The 2,635-nt window shown below is 32.0% G+C and overlaps 1 protein-coding gene across 1 annotated transcript in view; it reads left to right on the top strand.

Annotated features, from left to right (window-relative positions):
- Positions 976–2,635, top strand: part of LOC104753111 (long chain acyl-CoA synthetase 3-like) — a 5,679-nt gene continuing 4,019 nt past the window's right edge. The window contains exons 1-3 of the mRNA XM_010475403.2: positions 976–1,297; positions 1,901–1,964; positions 2,046–2,135. Coding sequence (XP_010473705.1) covers positions 1,143–1,297; positions 1,901–1,964; positions 2,046–2,135 — 309 coding nt within the window. The 5' untranslated portion in view covers positions 976–1,142. The remainder of the gene's footprint in view (positions 1,298–1,900; positions 1,965–2,045; positions 2,136–2,635) is intronic.

The raw sequence follows: 2,635 nt of genomic DNA, 5'->3' as shown, positions 1-2,635 counted from the left end.
TAAGGCTACACAACAAGACTAGACAATAAACTAAGTAACATATAAAGAAGAATTGAATCTTGCCGACAACAACTCCACTTTCCCACTTGTTTAAAACGACAAAATAAAAGTTAAAAATCAACAGCAAAATGCCAGCTTTACCTCATTGGGACGAGAATCAACAGGCAATGTCTTCTTTATTCCGATTTCCAGCAAAGATTTCACTGCATTATCTCTGTTAAAAAACCTAATTGAAAAGATGCTCTCACAGTTCTTCGATATCTTCGATAAAACGATAAAACTTTTTCAAACAACTTTTTCACTTTTCTTGTTTTGATCGATGAATAATTAGAAAATGGGCCTGTGTTTTTTTTAATTTAGATAAAAAGCCCATTAAAATTGGGTCCGGGTCGGGTATTTTATTTTGGTTGCAGGTGCTCGGGTCGGGTTTTAGTTTTCCCCGATTATGGTTCTGATGAGTCAACGCCGGTCGTTGCCGGGAGAAATGACCCGGTGAATCGAGATTTTATGTCCATGGTGTAAAACACATGACGTCAAGTACTTGGTGCATGTGGCCATGCCAAACATATAATTGATGTAGTTGAGCATACATTATTAAATTTGAAATGTGTGGCCATGTATTGCGTCATACCTCGTGTAGCTGGACATCTTTTTTCCTTTTTCTTATATATAGTACTTAATTACTTAAGAGCTCTGGATTATCGTAAATATGTGAGTAACATGTACACCATTAACTAGATCCAGTATATAGGAAAGTGCCCACATTTTTTATTTTTATTTTAATCAATTAATTTTTCTTGATTTTTTTTTTTTGCTAAAATCAAAATGTTATAAGGACTTTATTATTTCTTCCTTTTGGTTAATTGATTAAAATATAAATAGATAAAATCTAATAATAATACTATGAGCTTTTATTGAGGGGAAAAAGTAAAACAAGATATAAATTACTTATAAATACTATCACCCAATATGGAGGAGTCAGCAACCCTCGTGTCTATCAAATCATTTTTGGTTTTCCTCTTTACAACATTCACACGCCATTTTAAAATTTGTCTCTCTAGTTGCTGCACCTTTACAAATCAACACGAACGATCAAAACACATAAAATACACAGATAATTAAGGACAATAAACGCAAAAGAAATGGCGGCAAGTCGATACATCATAGAGGTTGAGAAGGGACAGGAAGGCGTTGATGGAGGAAGTCCATCTGTCGGTCCGGTTTACCGGAGTATCTACGCTAAAGATGGTTTTCCTGAACCGGCCGATGATCTCGTCAGTGCATGGGATATTTTCCGGTTAGACTTTTTGTTCTCTTACAAATTAATTAAGAGAGCAACTATATCAAACTCCGCCTCTTTGGCTTCACTAATTTTTATTCATAAAATTTATTTTTCTGATTAATGGAGTTTATTGGATTATAATTCACAAATGAATAGTGATTTTTTTGTGTGTGTTTGTTTCTTCATTTTTATTTTTATTTTTGTAAACGTTGTTTCTAGTTTTTCTTTTCGTGGGTTCCAAGCTTTTCATATTGCTGAAAAAATATGGAGGAAAGAGTACTTTGCGTTTGGGGAGGTTTTGCTTGATTTTTGTAAACGAACATTATGTGAAAGTTCAACAATTCAACATTTGATATATTTTTTCGTTTTTGTTTTAGAATAGTCAAATTATTGCAACGGCGACTATGATTTTTTGACTTGACTTTCATATGAAGATCCGAGAGCAACCATTAATGAATGCAATTGTCTTGAAATGATTTCATTGCATCTAAGATCTCAGAACTTATCCAAGAACTGTTGCTTTATTCCGTGCCTCTGTTCATGGCTATTAATAACAAAATGACATTATTGATTGTGTAACCTCTTATGTGAATGCTATATGTTTTGAATATTATACAGTCTGTCTGTGGAGAAGTCTCCAAATAATCCTATGCTTGGTCGTAGAGAAATCGTTGATGGAAAAGTAAGTAATCAGCAACTTAATTATTAGTAGTATCGGAAATTAATTAGTAACACAATTTGTTTGTTTTTTTATTGAGTACAGGCTGGGAAATATATATGGCAAACTTACAAAGAAGTATACGATGTAGTGATCAAGCTTGGAAACTCTATCAGAACTATTGGAGTTGGAAAAGTAATTAGTGTTTCTAAACACATTATTGTTTTTGATTTAGCACCAAAGATAGTGAAATTTCGGGGGTGTATTCAAACCATGATTTTGGAGAATTTGATGAGATTTAGGAAATTTAGAATTTTGATACATTTTAGGAAAGTTCATATGATTTTCTGTCAAATTCTTTCAAATCCCACCTAAAACCATGAGATTTGGATTTCTGTATTTTTAACTAAACAAATCCTCTCAAATCCTCCAGAATCCTAAAAATAATTAAACCCAAATCAACAAAACTGTTTTGAATAACAGTGAATTTTAAATTAGATTTTTAAATCATCAGTTCAATAACACTGGATTTTAAAATAGATATTTAAATCATCAATTCAATAACAGTGGATTTTAATAGACTTTTTAAAATCCATGATTGAATAGCATAGGATTTATAAATTTCACACAAATCACTTAAAATGTCAAGTTGAATACACCCCGTTCATCTAAGATTTTCAACAGTATGTATATTA

This window comes from Camelina sativa, chromosome 16 (genome assembly GCF_000633955.1).
Source record: "Camelina sativa cultivar DH55 chromosome 16, Cs, whole genome shotgun sequence".
Taxonomy (NCBI): Eukaryota; Viridiplantae; Streptophyta; class Magnoliopsida; order Brassicales; family Brassicaceae; genus Camelina; species Camelina sativa.
This window is presented reverse-complemented; position numbering and strand designations above follow the sequence as displayed.